This window comes from Propithecus coquereli, unplaced genomic scaffold (assembly GCF_000956105.1).
Source record: "Propithecus coquereli isolate 6110/MARCELLA unplaced genomic scaffold, Pcoq_1.0 Scaffold580, whole genome shotgun sequence".
Classification (NCBI taxonomy): Eukaryota; Metazoa; Chordata; class Mammalia; order Primates; family Indriidae; genus Propithecus; species Propithecus coquereli.
In genome coordinates, this window is record NW_012151730.1 from 1466570 (window position 1) to 1481670 (window position 15101).

The 15101-nt window shown below is 55.4% G+C and overlaps 1 protein-coding gene across 1 annotated transcript in view; it reads right to left on the reverse strand.

Annotated features, from left to right (window-relative positions):
* Positions 1 to 15101, reverse strand: part of DSCAML1 (Down syndrome cell adhesion molecule like 1) — a 97508-nt gene that overhangs the window by 43583 nt on the left and 38824 nt on the right. Inside the window, exons 10-12 of the mRNA XM_012658326.1 lie at positions 8797 to 8996; positions 8137 to 8233; positions 7477 to 7605 (exon numbers count right to left, since the gene is read on the reverse strand). Coding sequence (XP_012513780.1) covers positions 7477 to 7605; positions 8137 to 8233; positions 8797 to 8996 — 426 coding nt within the window. The remainder of the gene's footprint in view (positions 1 to 7476; positions 7606 to 8136; positions 8234 to 8796; positions 8997 to 15101) is intronic.

The following is a 15101-nucleotide window of genomic DNA, read 5'->3' on the forward strand; positions in this document are numbered from 1 at the left end:
TAAACTCCAGGACCCCTTCCCAGCCTCAAGCACCGGTACGTCGCAATCTCAACTTGGCTGCCGAGAGGGGTCCAGCTCACACAGACTGCAGGGAGAGGGCACAGGCCTTAACAACTTCGCAGAGTGCAAGGGGTCATCCCTCGAAGCTCCAGCTTGGAAGAAGCCTGACCGTCCACGGCCACTGGCCAGCTTATGAGCTTAAACTTCAGATGGGGGTTAAATGAGAGGTTTCCCAGGGTTCCTGCCAAGATCACCATTTGCTTGCCATCCCTGAGGATCTGACTGGCCAGTGCCCTTCTTCCTGGGTCTCTCATCACATCAGTGACCTGTTCTAACTACAAGGTACCCCATCTACCTAGTGCTCTCCACGTAAAGGTGGAAGCCAAGTCTTCTCCCCCTTCCTCCTTCTGTTTGTGCTTCTGTGTTTCTTTTACTTGTGCACTTGTGGGGTGGTGAACTTGAGTGTTACATGTCGGGGTTGGTGTGGGACAGACCAAGTACCAGAGTCCCCAGCCCACACCTACCCTCTTTCCCTCATCGGCAGAACGGGCTTTGAGTCATTAGGGTCAGGGACGAATAAAGAGATTAACATGTTCATGACTCCAGGGGCTGGGCAGTCCATCTCAGGACTAATGTTTAGCAAATTGTAGAACATGGAAAATACCAGCTAGATGCCATTCGGGGATGCTGTGACTATCAACACCTGCCTCTCCTGAGGAATCCAGTCACTCATTCAATGCAGTTTTGCTGTGCACCTACCAGGGGGTTCCAGAGAAAAATGGGAGGGGGTGCAGTTACAGTAGCGCCTCAGCTAGGACCTTCCAAACCCACAATTCTTTTTTTTTTTTTTTTTGAGACAGAGTCTCACTGTGTTGCCTGGGCTAGAGTGCCGTGGCGTCAGCCTAGCTCACAGCAACCTCAAACTCCTGGGCTCAAGCAATCCTTTTGCCTCAGCCTCCCGAGTAGCTGGGACTACAGGCATGTGCCACCATGCCCGGCTAATTTTTTCTATATATTTTTAGTTGTCCGATTAATTTCTTTCTATTTTTAGTAGAGACGGGGTCTCGCTCTTGCTCAGGCTGGTTTTGAACTCCTGAGCTCAAACAACCCGCCCACCTTGGCCTCCCAGAGTGCTAGGATTACAGGCGTGAGCCACCGCGCCCGGCCCAAACCCACAATTCTTAACCAAGTCACTTTTTGGGCACCTTACTTTCAAAAGCAAAAGAGGCAAAGCACAAGGAAACAAGCCTATAGTAGGGCTTACAAATGTCCCCAGGGCATGTCCAGATATCACTATTCAGTCTAATTTTCTACACCTTTTAAACCCACAGAAGAGTATCCGGAAAAATTCTCAGTAGAAAAGATTAAATTGTACCCACTACGGTTTAATTCCTAAATCAGGAAAGGAGGCTAGCACATTTTAGAAAGATTTTTAAGAAAAAAAATGTTTGAGCTAATGCCTGATAAATCGGTTTACCAGAAGACATCATCCTGAGCCCCTAAATTCTGGTTCATTGAGGTCTCGATGCTTTTGAAAGTGCCACTTTCGGCTGCGCAGGCCCAGTATCTGTGGAAGGCGCTGGCCCAGCTCCCCTTCTGTGGTTTGCATTTGATTCTTTGGGTTCACGAGCCAAAGGAGCAAAATGGCAGGCTGTCGATGCACAGAAACACATTATTTTCTCTTTGTCTCATAAAACACCCCAACCACCTGGAGGGTCACTCTGTAGCTGACAGGTTAAGCCAGAATTGCAAATAGGCAGTCTCCTTGTGGCTTTGGGACGGAACAGGCTAGCCACGTGGAGACAGGTGTTCACTTCTCTCTGTGGCATCCCGGGAGCTGGTGTCCTCTCGCAAATCACATTTGATTTGCCTGTGTTTATGCGAGAGCGAGAGTGAGCACAGGTCGGTGCATTCATGTTTGATGAGTGCAGGCAGAGGGAGGACACTCAGGTGGTGTGTCTGGAAACAGAGGGGTTGAGGAGAAGAGACACTGATATTATATTTACCGTGAACCTGTGGCATGCCAGGTGCAGCACTGGGTGATATAAACGCTTACTGTTTACTCCTCCCATCCTCCTGGGACACCACTGCCATATGTCCACGGTCTAGATGACCTCTCTGTCACCAAACCCAATTTTTCACCTGGCCTCTTAGGTGTGTTCAATACTTGGACCTCTCCCTTCATGACACGCTCTTCCCTCAGTTCCCTGATAAAACACTATCTGGCTTTTTCACTTGTCTCTTGGGTCAGTTTTTCTCGGTCTCTTTGCGGGCATCCTCCTCTATCCCACCATTAGCGGTTGAAGCCCTTCGAGGCTCCATCCGAGGTACTCCTTCCCTTGTCCCATACATGCTGTCCCACCCATGCCTTCTGTTCCATCTACACCCAGGTAACTCCCAGATTAGTATTTAGCTTGGGCCTCTCCTTTGAACTGTAGATCTTAGAGCCAACTGTTTACCTGATGACTCCTGGATGTTTCAAGGTGCCCCAAACTCAACCTGTCCAAGACAGAGCTCCTAACCATACACCTGTCAACCCGGCTTCCTCCCGGGTTCTCTGTCTCGCACGGCACCACCATCACCGTGTGTGCAGAAATTTAGGTGTTACTCTTGACTCTTCCCTCTCTCTTCCTCCCTGCAAGTCTGCTAGCTTTTGTGTCCCACGTAGCTCTCGAATCTCCCCACTTCTCTCCATCTCCACCTCCACCCCACGCCCAGCCACTGTCATCCCTCACTTGGACCAAGGAAGTGACCTCACTGGCCCTCGGCATCTACTGCACGCCTGCATCTTCCAGCTGTTCTCTACACTGCAGCCATCGTCCGTTTGACGGGTACCACTGAGCCCCTCTCGCAGGTCACACACTCCATCTGGGCCCCGAGAGTGCTCCTTCCCAGACACAAACCATCCCCTTGCACAGAACGCTTCAATAGCTCGTCCTTGCTCTTAGGATAAGGGCAACATCTCCTAACCTGACCCAGGCCCTGCAACATCTGGCTCATGTTCACCTTTCCGGCCTCACCTTCCTTCACTCTTGTCCTTTGAGCTCTTACAGCGTGCACAGCCCCCCTTAGTCCCCAGCACCTGCTCTCGAGGGCTCACTGCCCAAGGAACTGCTAGCCTCCCTGAAGGCAGGAGCCATCGCTAAGACTTGGGTCCTCTGCCCCACTGCGCATGTGCTGGGCACTTAAAACCTGTTGTTGGTTTGAAATCAGAGCCCCTTTTTTTGTCCTTTACTTTGGACTTCTGTAGTCACAGTGTGCTTTTTGCCTGTCCCCTCCTTGCCTCGCTCAGCTGCCAATCACGGGAAGGTGGGGAGGCAGGTGTTCCAGAGAGCGGCCCCTTTTTTCTTACTTTTGCTAGTCGTTTGCAGGTGAATTTGACCTTGTGTTCCTAAATCATCTTTGATGTTGGCACAAAATAGTTCTCTCTCCACAACCCTTCTAGGCTAATGCATCAGAGTCAAATCTGGAGGTTTCTAGTTGATTTTCCAGACTTGACCACTGCCATCTCCCTGACCCTGAACAGCTGAAATCAGGGGCCCTATTTTCTTCCCTCTCCTTTTCAGCTCTCTTGGAGTGCTGAGCTGGCTTGGCGAATATTGTCTCTTTTAATATTCCCTTTCATATGAGCCTGGCTTAGCCAGATTAACATATTTCATTAAGGGCTCTCTCTCCCTTTCTTCATCAAAGGGTTTATGATGCAAAATATTCTTCTTAAAAAATAAGGAAGCGGCTGGGGAGATGTCAGTGCCTTCTGCTCTGTGGGCTGCTTGCTGAGAGGGGACCGGGAGTCTTTGGTTTTTCAGGAGACGTATTCGCGGTGGAGGGGGTGCAGCTTGGAGAGGAGCCGCATCTGGAGCATTTAGCTGCCTGTGCTGGGGAAGTGGATCCATTCTGCATCTCTGATTTTTCTCCTCGCACCACGGCTCTGAGCCTCCCGCGGCAATCGCTTCACAGCACGGAGGGGAGTTCCCTGCGTCACGACGACAGCCCTTGACATTCCAATGCCAGTCCCTCTTGTGGCGTGGTGCCCACAGAATGCCACGCCACACCACGCCACGCCAGGCCAGCTCACCCCATGGTGGCCAGCACAGCCCCCATGCCAGCTTGCACCAGGAGCCCACCTTCTGGGCTTGGAGGGCCATCCTCAAAGAACCCGTCCTGCTCCTTGCATGGCGAACGGGGGTGAAATGTGCTGTCTGCATTTTTAAATCTGCACAGCGCCATCTGATAGATTTGTGTGGACGGTGCTATTTATCATTCAGCATTCATGTATTATTACTCTGCTGCCTGGGGCCAGGAGAAGTCAGCGTGAGTGGGATGGCTTAGAAAGGGCAGACTTGGTAATTTCCCTTGGAAAATTAGCACGATGAGCAACATGGCAGAAAACCTGGCAAAGGCACAGTCGGGGCAAAGAAGGCGGCCAGGAGCAGATGGTCAGGACCCAGGATGGGTGTGTTCTGCGGTGGGGGAAGGGGGCGGGGGAGCGGGAGCACAGAACAGGGACTGTGGGAGGTACCATGTGCCGGGCTCAGTGCTGGGCACTTTTGCGTATGTCATCATGCTCACCTGACCCTTAAAACCACCCTCGTGTTACTGTCTCCATTTTACAGATAAGAAGACGCCCAAAGACGGTAAGTGCTTGCTAAAGATCGCACAGTGCTGACACCTGGTCAACCCCCACCTCCTGCTTGAGCGTGGCTGTCGTTCCGCTGTTGCGCAGGTGCAAGAAGGTGTGCTTAGACACACGCACACACGCATGCGCACCCCCTTCCTCTGAGTCACCCTCCGTTCCCTTGGATACCCTGTTCACTTCTCACGTAATACAGTTTGCGGTGCATTACACTCGATTGAATCGTGCTTTGTAATGTTCTGAAAGTGTGTGTGTGCGTGTGCAGTGTACGTTCTCACTCCAACTGCATTGTAAGCTCCAAGGGCAACATTCTGTCTCCTGTTTCTTTTTCTTTCCCTACCACATGGCTGCTGCATGATTCTGCAAAAAAATATTGGCAGTCAGTACATGTGGCTGACAGACACACATATTTCAGCCTGCAAGTCCCACAGGACTATAAATTGCTACATGAGGTATCGGAGTTGGAAGGGACTTACATTTATTAGAAGTTTACTCTAGCCCTGTGCTAGATGCTTTCTCCCGAATCCCCCAAACAATGCCACGAAGCAGGCATTGCCGTTCCCACTTTACAGACGAGGAAACTGTGCTGCGCTCAGGGTCCCTGCCTGCCTCCAGGGATGACACGCTGCGGTGCTCAAGGAACTCCTGTTCCTAAATGCCAGGGTTGACAGACGCCTGTCTGGGGGGCTGCTCTGGAGCAGCCCCACCCAAAGGTAGGGGAAAGGACCGGCTGCCTTCTCAGTGCTCTGGGTCCTGGGATTTATTTCTTTAAAGGTGCAAAGCCCTGTGGAAGGGAGACGCTGAGGTTGAACTTCCATCATCCTTCCCTCCACCCTCCCCACCCACCCCGGCATTCCCGGCTCTGGGGTTGTCTAGGGCAGTTCCTCATCCTGCAGGGGAGACAGAAGGGGCTGGGGAAAGGCATGGACATGCTCTGAGAATAGCGTCTTCCCTGCCCACTCCTCCTCCTGCATTTTCTCCAGACAGACGTGTGACATTCTCAGCATCACCCTGCTGAGCTGTGCCCCAGGAGAGGTTTCCACACATCAGAGAGTGGTCAGCGGAGGGGCAGCGGGCAGCAGGGCAGCCCGAGGAGGAGGGCAGGGAGGCAGTTATAAGAAGTGGAGGGGCAGGGGCTCAAGGACAGCCCAGGCATTCACTTCCCGCCCCAGGTGTGTGCCCAGCAGGGAGATGGCACGTGTGCTGCCATGCGGAGATGGCGGGCTCTGGAGCCAGCCCCGCCTGTCTGCTCCCAGCAGCTCGTGCCCAGCCTCAGGGAGCTCTGAGATGTCAGACAGACTCCACCAGCCCTCTGTTCCGTCTGCCCCTCTGTCTCGTCACCTCTCCCCAGCTGCAGGGCTGCCACAGCCTCTTTGCTCATCTCCTGGACACCAATTTCTCCCACTCACATCCACCCTCCTTTCTAAGGTGCCATGTTGCTCAGGCCTCTCCCTGGGGGCTCAGACGACCTTCCCCAAGAAAGCGAAAGCTCAGCCTGGAGGCCTCCCTCCCAACCCTGCCCCAAAGCACTTTTGTAGCCTTATTGCCTGTGAATTGTATCTATGAACCCTGTGCTAGGCCACAGGCCACTCCCCGGAGTGCACCGCACCCTTGCTTGGGCTCTGCCTTCCCTGTCCCTGAGGTCCCTGAGCTCTGGGCCCGTTGCCTTTAAGTCCTCAAGACCCAGCTCAATGCAGCGTGCTGGCTGCAGCCCTCCTTTGCTCGACCGCTCTCAGGTTGAGCTCCTGGGTGGCTGCCTGCCACTAGACTGGAAGCTCCTGAGGGTAGGGCTTCTTTGTAGATACCGGGCACCAACCCCGTGCCCTGGATGGAGCTGCTTCTCAAGGGGTGACTGCAGCTCAGGGCTTTGCTTTAACGTGTCTCCCTTCAACCCACTCAACAACCATTTGCTGAGCATCTGCCCTGTGGCCAGGCCCAGACCGGCGCTGGGAACACAACAGGGAACAGCACTAGTCACCGAGAGGAGAAGCCAGACAGCCAGAGGCCATGCGCCATGAGAAGTGGGAGCGGAAGGGTCTGGAAGGCTTCAGGAGAAAACACAGCCTTAGATCTGAGGGAAGACCTGGCAGGGGAAAGGGACCAGGGAGGACACTCTTTTCTGTGTTTTATTTTTAAATTATTTTGGGAAGCTAATATAGGCTATGGTATCGAATTCCAAAGGTAGAAAAGGATTCGGAATGAGAAGTATGTTTTCTTCTCACTCCTATTTTGAGGCCATCCAGGTGCCCCTCTGGTCCCCTCTGAGGCCCCCTCCTCGCCATTCCTGCCCTCTGGCCGCGGTCCAGCACATCTCCCCAGACACTGGGTGTCCCCAGTGCTTCTCGTGGCGGCACCGCTGCGAGGAGCCCGCTGGGGCTGAGAGGAGGAGGAAACTTGCATCCAAGCTTTTCCCGGGCCTCTCATCCTCCAGCCACCCATCCTCGGGAAAGATTAGCTTTCTGGCCGCCACTCAGCCCAAACAAGAGTGTGCAGATGACCCGGCCAAACCCACGGTGCTGCTGACCCCATGGAGACAGCCCGCAGCCTTTAAATTGCTTTAAATCAGACCACCCTTGAGGACCCTAGCCCAGGGACAGTCTTGGAAAGAAGGGCCTGACACGACCCAACTGGGGGCCCCTCCATCTTCTCCCCGAGTTCCTAGCCGACCAGTGTCCCTCCTTCCAGAAGCCACAGGCGCTTGTGCACTGGTGGGTGCTTGTACGTCTGCCGTAGACAGCCATCCCTGAGGCCCCAGGGGCTGTCCCACCAAGGAGCACAGGCAGGGCACGTGGCACAAGGGGCCATGGAAAGCCAAGCCCTCACCTTCCCAGCCCAGCACCTACCGGATTTGTTCTTGTATTCAATGTCGAAGCCAGTGATGATGCTGTTCCCGTCGAATCGCTGGGTCCAGCGCAGGTTCATGCTCCGGGCTTTCACCTCCCGGATCTCCAGCTCTGGAGGGTCAGGGGGCTCTGGGGTAAGGTGGGGGAGGGGTGAGGATGACGGCAGGGAGCTTGGCCTCCTGCTTGCCCCTGGGGATTGGTGTCACCTGTGGTCTAACCAAGGACCTGGCACCCAGGGTTTGAGCAGGGTGGGGGCTGGGGGAGGCCAGCAGCAGGGCTGGGAGGCCGAGGTGGCCCTCCTGCCTCACCGCCCTCTCTTTCTTGGCCTGGGGGAGGGCCCCCAACTTGCCCAGCATGACTTTCCCTTCCCATACCTCCTCCAGGGGCCTGGGCCCGGGGACCTGAGTCCGCCACCCCCTCCTCAGAACTGGCAAGGGACTCTCTGAGGGCTGCAGCCATTGCCAACCTTTGCTGTCTCCAGTGTGCCTGGACAGGTCCTCACTCCCCACTCTGGACACGAGGGAGGCTTTTCCCCAGAAAGCCATTTCCTACCATCCTCCCCTGTGGTGTGGGCCGTGCCCCCTGCCGGCTGAGGGGGAGTTGGCTGTGGGCCCCTGGCCCTGGGGAAGCAGGTCGGGACTGCAGGGCAGGTGAAGGTACCTTGCACAGTGAGCTGAATCAAGCCCCGGTCCTCCCCGTACGAGTTGATGGCGTGGCAGCTGAAGAACACAGAGTCCCCACGGTCAGCTGGCTTGAGCTGGGAGACCAGCAGCAGGGGCAGGAGAAGGAGGAAACGGGGAGAGTGTTTTAGAGCTGGTCAGCGGAAGGGGCCACTCCTGGGGCATCAGCAAGGCCGTCTTGTTCTGGGAGGGGGACCCACAGGGGTCTTGTCAAGGGCTTCTCTTCCCAGAGGGTTCCAAAGATGGAAGTGTGGAGGGGCCCATGCGGGGAGGGGCCGAGGGTTGTCAGAAGGGCGGGGGGACCCCCGAGGGTGGGAGGAATGGAGAGGTCCAGGAGGGAGGGAGGGGCTGAGGGGTCCCTAAGGGAGAATGGAGCCCAGGGTTTCCGGAGTGAGGAGGGGCTGAGGAACCCACATCTGATGGCCGTGGGGTTGTCAGAAAGGAGATACAGTGAGGTTCCAAGGCAAAGATGCCTGGATGGAGAAGGGAAGTAGGTGGGAAGTGTGGGTACATTTTGGGGTGTGAGGAGGGGCTCCCAGACTCCCCATTTACCTCCTTTGGATGCAGGCGTAATAGTTGTGGGCTCCCTACTCTCTGAGAGTCGGGGTCCTCGGGGACCGGGTGGGGTGTGGGTGCTCACCTTCAGCGTGGAGACAACCTCATCGCCGTTGTCCTTGGTGGCAATGGCGTACCGCATGACGCGGTCGGGGTCGATGACAGTGTCCCCTTTCTCCCAGCGGATGATGATGGGCCGCTCACCCCGAGCAGTGCAGTTCAGCTCCTTGGCGTGGCCCTTGATGGCGATGGTGGTGTTGGGGTGGGAGGTGATCATGGCCGGGACTGGGGAGATGAGGGGGCCCGGTGAGGGGCTGGAGGCCGGCCCGGGAGGTGCACGTGCCCGTCATGAAGCCCCGCCCCGGCCGCCCTCCCCGGAGAGGGTCTGATCAGGGTGGGGGCCGAGTATAGGGAGCCCCCCTTGCCTGTCCCCTCTCCCCTCCCCCTTCACCAGGGGTTCTTACATTCCCTGGAGGCCAGTGGACTGGTTGCAGAAAGTTTTCACGTGCACAATATACATAGAATTACAAAGGAAACCAGTTATATTGAAATGTGGTTATGCAAATATTGGAAACAGGAAAAAGCAAACTATTGATATTGTATATCACATATCAATATGTGTTCTTTACCACTCTTTGTGAAAGAAGACCTAGTGGTAGGTCTTACAATTACTGTCCTGTATCACTGTGGTCTTGTAACCGTGGTGAGCATAAACGATATTTTGGGATATCTGCAGTGACTGTGATAGGACATGAACACATCTGTGGGTTTCTCTTGGTGACAGTCACAGGCACTGCTATTGCTGTGCTCTGTTGATCATGTTCAGAATGGGAGGAAATACTAATTTTCACTGAGAGTTAAGTGAAAAAAGGCTGCGATTGTTTTCCCCCCACCCAAATTCACAGACCCCCCCCAAATCCTATCTCTGGATCTCCTGGTGGCGGGGGGAGTCTCTGGACTCCAGGTTAAGAATCTGCTTTAAAGCTCAGGGACTCTGCTTTGTCTGTTGCTGGGGCTTGTTTATCCTCCTCCTATTCCTTCAAACAAAATCAGTGCCAACCACCACAGTTAAGATGGTCAAGAGGAAGCCAGATCCCTGGGGGGACTGATGGATCTGCCCCCGCCCCCCCACTGCTGACCTAGGAAACTCCCCATGGAGCAGCCCAGGCCCTGGCTGGTCATCAGGACACGCCTCCCACAGCCCCGGCCCCTCCTTGGGCCTGTGCCCCTCGGCCAGCAGCAGTGGGAGGGGATGGGCAGGGGAAAGGTGGTCAGGGGCAGTGAAACCCTGTCCCCTTTCTCCTCCACACACCTCCATGAACACGCATGGGGCACTTATGACACCATGAGGCCCTGTGTCAGGCTTGGGGGGTACAGGTGACAATGAGACAGGGTCCTGGCCTCCTGGGGGAGGGGGAGGAAGATGGAGCCCTGCGTGGGCACGAACATGAGCCTTTCACGGAGCACTGGGAGAAATTAACTTTGATTGAGTGGCATCTGAGGAGGCACAGTCCGTCCGTTCAAACATTGTTGAGACCTACTGTGCGCCAGGTCTCATCCCGGGTTCTGGAAATAACAATGAACGGGACAGACATGGCCTTTGGTCTCAGGGAGTGTCACCCTAGGCGTGGGAAGGGACAGGCATACCAGCAATTCCAGTACAGGACAGTGGGTACCCTGCCAGGTGGTGCACACCGCCCTGACTTGGCAGCACTCCTGGGGAGAACAGAGAAAAGGCCCCAGGCAGCGGAAGCTGCTTGAGCGAGAGCTCAGAGGCAGCCATGTGCAGGCCGGGCCCCAGGAAGGCAAAAAGGCTGATGCCACCGGGGGACTGTCCTTGTCCTTCTCTCTTCCTCACCCCCTTTCTGGGAAAACTTGCCTCTCAGAATGCAGGTCCCCAGTGGCCCTTGTCTCAGGAGGGGTGCCCAGGAGCCATCCGGGAGAACACGGATGGGGAGGCGCTGTCCCTGGCTGCCAGGATCTGACACCCGCATTCAGGGGAGGCCCCCTCCTCACACTGAGTTCTGCAGAGTGGAGACCAGCTCACCCCGCCGCCACGCGGGCCTGCCTGGGCAATCCCGCCACGGGGGCTCTTCTCCCCTCCCCTCTAAACCCAGTTCCCTGCCCACCCGCCCCTGTCTCTGCTTTCTTTCAGTGGCTGGCCCTCTGCGCTCTTCCTTCCCAGTGTCCTCAGGGGTTCTCTCTCTGCCAGTCTTACAGACCTGCTCAGACAAAGTTCTTCCCCGCAAACTCTCCGGGGACGTCTGACGTTTGTGGACAAATAAGCCTCCGAAGAAAGGAAGGGAGCCGGGGGCTGCGCAGCACAGAGCCAGCCACCTCCTCTGCCGCCTTGTCACGCAGGATGTGATGTCGAGGACAGCCCTGGCCCCAGGCCCCCGCGCCAGCCTCTCAGCACATTCCCCGGCCCCAGCTCATCAAATAATGAAGCAGATAAATTTTATAATGCATGGCATTACACCAGGATATACAATAAAACGCGAAAGACAAATAACGAGGTGCAAGTTATAATGAAGAAAAAGCCTGCAGTCAGAGACACCCGAGTATGAATTATTGACTAAGGTTTTACACTCTCAAGGATGTGCAGAGGAATATTTTTCCATCAAAGATTTGCATAATTCACTCGTATAAACCTGGGTGGAATACAGAGTAAGATTTTACATCAACAAGTCGGGCCTTGCATTGCAGATGCCTCCATTTTTTCCTGGAGGATTGAAATGCCCGGGTGTGGGGCGGGGGCCACCGAGGCTGTTTCTTCTCTCCTTATGGTGCATGATCAGGGGACAGGGGCCTGGAACCCCTGTGGGTCGGGTGCTGAGGCTTTCCTGGGGAGGGCAGGTCCTGTTCCTGAGGGGCTGTTGTGGAAGCCTCAGAGGAGCTGGGGGAACATTTGTGTGGAGGGGTGTGTGTGCGTGTGCATGTGTGTGCGTGTATGTGTAAAAAGGGGCGTCATGGCAGGGTCCACCCTCAGCACAGGTCAGAGTCTGAGGAAGGGCAGAAGGAAAAGGAAGGGTCTTCTTTTGGTAGGAGAACTTCACAGCTTTGTAAAACACCTCTGCTCTGTCCCCCAGGTAGGCCTGTCCAGGGTCTGTGTGTGAATTACAAAGGTGCCCTCACCCCCCAGATGCAGCCTGGTGCCAGGAGCCACAGCTTGGCCAGTGGAGCATACACCAGGTTTCAGACCCCACTCGCCCCTTAGGCTGCGTACCTTTGAGCAGTGCGCAACCTGTGTATCCATACATGCTGGTCCCACTTCAGGGAACTTGTCTTTCTAGTCAGGTTTGTTTAGAGAGACAGGCGTATGTGCAGAGAAAGCCGGGTCCCCAGAGATCCTTGGCCCCTCAGCCTTGCTGTGTGTGGTGACAACCACCCCTGGGGCCTGGGGCAGATTCCCTTTACCCCCCACCCCCTGCCCAGCTGGTGGCTTATTACGGCAACAAGTACCACACAGCACGACCCAATGCTCTCCTCACAGCCCCGCAGTCCAGGGACCCCCTCTATGGGGAAGAGGAGAGACGGCTTGGGGGCTTGGGAGCCAGGCAGGCCTAGGTTCTACTGTCACTACCAGCTATGCGGCCTGCAACACATTAAAGCTAACTTCTCTGAGCCCCCAGGAGCAGGTGCGAGGACGAAGTGAGTTCATATACATAAAGTGCCTGCTACACAGTGGCCGCTCGAGAACCCTGGGTTCCACTCCTGCCCCCCAGCCTCTCAATGCCCTCTCCTGTTCCAAGGAAAGCATCGGACAAATACACATGCACCAAGTTCCTGGCCTGAGATGTTATCTGCCGGGCTATTCCACAGAATCCCGGAACCCTGGCATCGCAGAGCCCAGACGAAGACCTGCACTGCCGGCCACTCGCAACGTGGCTGGTCCGAATGGAGATGTGCTGTAAGTACCCAACACACCCCAGATTTTTAACACGTAGGCAAAAAAAAAAAGTAAAATATCTCCTTCAGTTTTATATTGATTACATGTTAATATTTAGATATCTGAGTTAAATAAAATATAATGTTATAATTAATCTCAGTGTTTTTTTTTACTTTTCTGAACATGTGACAACTAGAAGATTTTAAATGACATATGGCATTGAAACGGCACTGGTGTAGATCACCTGCACAGACCCTTCCTCTTATGAGTGAGGAGACCGAGGCCGCAGGAAAGTGACGTGCCAGAGGTGACACCCTCGTGAGCAGCAGTGTGTGCCGAAGAGAGGGCTGGGGAGGGCGACGCTTAGCACACGGCCGCACTCCTGGGGGGCGGTGGGGCTTCACTGGGAGAACCACTTCCCAGTTCTTTAGGACCAATAATCACAAGCTCAGGTTGCCCATGGCGTATGCCCTGTTCTGGTCACTCTATTTGATGGAGGACGTCCACCAGCTGGGGTGTGACCAGGAGGATGGGCAGATGGCAAACCGTGCTGACGACTGGGAATTAGTAACCCGCAGGGAGCGAGGGAGACACGCTGCAAAGGGGGAAGGGCAGGCCTCCCGTGTGGCCTCAGAGGAACTTTTCTGGTGGTCTTGGCTGTTTAGGGAAAAGCCGCAGTAGGAGGCAGTGAGCTCTGGCACCAGGGGCATCGCAGAGAGGGTCAAGTGAGGCCTGCGTCTGGGCCCCTCTGCTCTGGGCCCCTGGGGGTGTGTGGGTCTCAGGAGAGAGGGAAAGACGGTCTGCGAATCTTGCTCACTGTATTGCGAAGGGGTTCTGCGACTCAGTGCTTGTATCCTGGGCAGGAGGCAGGCATCCTCCTCCTCTCTTTTCCCTGCCATACACAGTCTTCCTGCCAGGACAGAGAACTCGCCACTGTGCCCTCCTGCAGGCCCTGCGCCCAGCCTCCAAGGACCATGGCGTCTTCTGTGCCCACAAACGGGGGCCTCAGCCCTCCTGGCTGCTGTACAGCTCCCTAATAGAGGGACGCTCAGGACACAGGTGCCTGCCCCACCTGCTCTCCTCTTTCCTCCCCCTCCCCCTTGCGCCTTGCTCTGGACTATACAGTTTAATATTTCTTCCTGAATCATAGTCAGAAACACGACTGAACCCCCCCTACATGGAGACCGGCTGCGCCCTGGAGAGCTTTCTGGGTTGAAGGGACACCCCAAGCGTTCCCTAGGGAGACGTTCACGTGCAGTGGTCTGCATGAGCATGGATCCTGACCCAGTCTCCCTCTCTTTCAAACACACACACACACACACACACACACACACGCACGCACAGTATCAGAAACACACCCCAATGGACAATCCCAGACACAGTCACCCTCACGGCCCATGCTCTGACACCCTAACCATAAGCCCGCACATGGTGACACACACATAACCTGATGTAATTATCAATCACCTGTCGATACCCTGATGTGGCTGTTGGATACACATCTACCCACACCGCTGCAATACCTACGTACACGCTCCCTCCATGCATGCACATGCGCGCGCGCACACACACACACTTTCATAGTTCCCTTTTACTGAGAGCTTGCCATGCACTGGCAGTATTTTAAGCACTCGCATGGGTGAACTCATCTGAGGTAGGCACTGTTATTATGCCCCAGCTCCAAAGCCCGTGTCCCCATATATGTCTTACTGGAGCTCTGTGACTTCCCATGTGCCCACGATGGAGCAGGCCACGGGCTGGACGCTTTGTCTCTCAGCTTATTGTTCAAGCGTTCTTCCCAACAACCACAGTGAGAAGTCAGTCTGTTTATCCCCATTTTCAAATGAGGTAACCAAGGCTTCCAGAAGGTGGTTCTCCTTCTTGTCGTCGGTCTGTGCCACCCTTGCACACAGTCTCTAGCTTTGGGAAACGGAACTTGGCTGTCACCGAAAAGGCCGTGGCCTCCATGGCGGGGCAGTCTCAGTGGGCTACTCCTGGGAGGGGCGGCGGGGACTGTAGCTTTAGGGACACGGGCAGGAGAGCAAGGGAGGGGAAGGGGATTGTATGCACAGGGCTGAGTCCTGTGTGACAAATGCTAATGACAGCGACAAGAGCAACACAGCATAGGACACGGGAGGCTTTAATGTACCACTCCTCTGCTTTCCTGAGGCGCACGTCAATTAGCAGCCAAGGAAAGCTGACTTCTCTTTACAAAGAAGGGTACAGGGGAGACTTTCTGGGGACTTGGGAGCAGGGAGGGGATGGGCACAGGGATGTGGGTGAGCCACCCCTCAATAGATAGCGCCTTCCAACACAGCCCCTTTAGGTGGGGAGGGGGCTTCTCTCGGAGGCCCTGGGGGAGTCCTGGTGTGAAGCGGGCCCGTCTCCAAGCTGTCCAGCTCCAGCGCCTGCTACAGTGCCTGGCACTGAGAGTGGCCAAATTGGGGCCAACCCTAGCAGAGGCCAAAGAGGCTTCCTGATGACTTCCAGGGCCCTTCCCT